Source organism: Plasmopara halstedii, assembly GCF_900000015.1.
Source record: "Plasmopara halstedii genome assembly, contig: Scaffold_292, whole genome shotgun sequence".
Lineage (NCBI taxonomy): Eukaryota > Oomycota > Peronosporomycetes > Peronosporales > Peronosporaceae > Plasmopara > Plasmopara halstedii.
The window spans coordinates 1,042,268-1,043,848 of record NW_020187213.1 but is presented as its reverse complement, the minus strand read 5'-3'; the positions used below and the strand labels follow the sequence as shown (position 1 = coordinate 1,043,848).

The following is a 1,581-nucleotide window of genomic DNA, read 5'->3' as shown; positions in this document are numbered from 1 at the left end:
TCGACTGCAGTGACAAGTCGTAAAGCTGTAAGGCGGAGAAACGGTTAGCAGCACACGTTACACACAGGGTTTATATTGGAAATGAGGTTGCTGTAAATCGCCAAAAGTTCGGCCCTTGCAAAATTTTGTCGGTGAAGTTGGTACGTGTGTAAGTGCTTTAGCAAAGTTCAAACAAACCATGTCCGAATTCAAATTTTGTGGTCAAGAGCTTTGTAACTATATCTCAATCTTACAAGTGTTATCAAGAATTGCGTAACGCCACGTCACAGATATGTGTACGCTGTACAAAGGCAACATGAAAGTTGAAATGAAATCTTCTCGGTTGCAAGTTGTTCTAGAACAAGCGCTAGTGACTAGGAAATGGTAGATCTAGTAGCTATTTCACTTTCTATTCTGCACCGCGAGTAACTAGACATCAACCCGATGACTACTACATGTGGACGAGAAACTGGTCGTTCTGCTTGGAAGTTTACCCCAGAAATATGATGCAATAATTCGTATTAACGAGACACACGAGAAGGTGACAATGCTAGACGCGAAGGAGAGGCCACGCCGCGAGCTCAAGTCGGCCAAGAAGAGAGAGGAGAAAGAGCAAGCATTCAAGCCTCGACCCTCGATGAGCGAGCAAGGTGGTCGCGTAGAGGTGACAGAGACCGACGTGATGGTCGTGGAGGCTATAATCGTGGTTGTGGACATCACCAGAACAAAAACACTGGACCAACATTTCGTGGGTACTTCTTTACTGCAATGAGTACGGCCACAAGCGTGACGACTGTACTGAGCTGAAGAAATCGGAGGATGACTTTTATCAACGGTTGGTTCATCTCAAAAGGTTACCTGGCTACTCGACAGTGGAGGGAGCCTCCACATGACGGATAAGAGATGCACTTTTTGGAGATTCAAGAGTTGAAAATGCCAATCAGCACCACCGTGGCTTGTGGACAGCAATTGCTAGCCGAAGGAAAAGAAGATATGCATTTTTTTGTTCGAGATGCGCGAACGATCAAGTTGTCGGTCGTTTTGGATGTGTCCCTTCTGGATATGAAGCTAATGTTCGCTCCAGCGTTGACGAAACGTGGCGTTGTCGTACAGCTTGATCGCGATCAAGCGACGCAAGTGGTGGATGAAGAAGTGCCATGCGTGATTTATCGATATGGTAAGCTATCTGTGTGGCATTTACAGCAGCTCAAGGGAGAATAAGCCGCCTAGACAGACGCTAGAACGCGTGGGAATATATCGTTGTGGAACGTCCGACTAGACTATATTTTCGCTTTGAAGATGCAAGCTGTTGCAAAGAAAAGCGATGAAAGATTTAAGATAAGTAAACAACGTGATCGCTATTTGTGGTGGCTTTGCTAAAGGCAAGATGACGACGAGTCTATTCGCACAAAGTTCCGGCAGTGAAGGCAAGGCTAGAAGCCCTCTCGTAGTCGTACACACTAATGTCACAAGCCCCATGAAGCACAGATCGAAAGGTGGAGTCTCGGATGTGCTCACGTTTATCAACGACTACAGTAGATAGGTCTGCATGTATCTGATTTCTCTGAGAGGACACGTCTTTGATCGCTTTCGCGAGTTCAA

The 1,581-nt window shown here is 46.0% G+C and overlaps 1 protein-coding gene across 1 annotated transcript; it reads left to right on the top strand.

Moving 5' to 3' along the window:
- Positions 1-912: 912 nt before the first annotated feature.
- On the top strand, positions 913-1,200 carry PHALS_06043 (uncharacterized protein; the record flags this gene model as incomplete). The annotated part of the gene is made up of 1 exon (XM_024723388.1): positions 913-1,200. The coding sequence occupies one exon, from the start codon at positions 913-915 to the stop codon at positions 1,198-1,200; it is 288 nt and encodes a 95-aa protein (XP_024574369.1).
- Between the last annotated feature and the right edge of the window lie 381 nt (positions 1,201-1,581).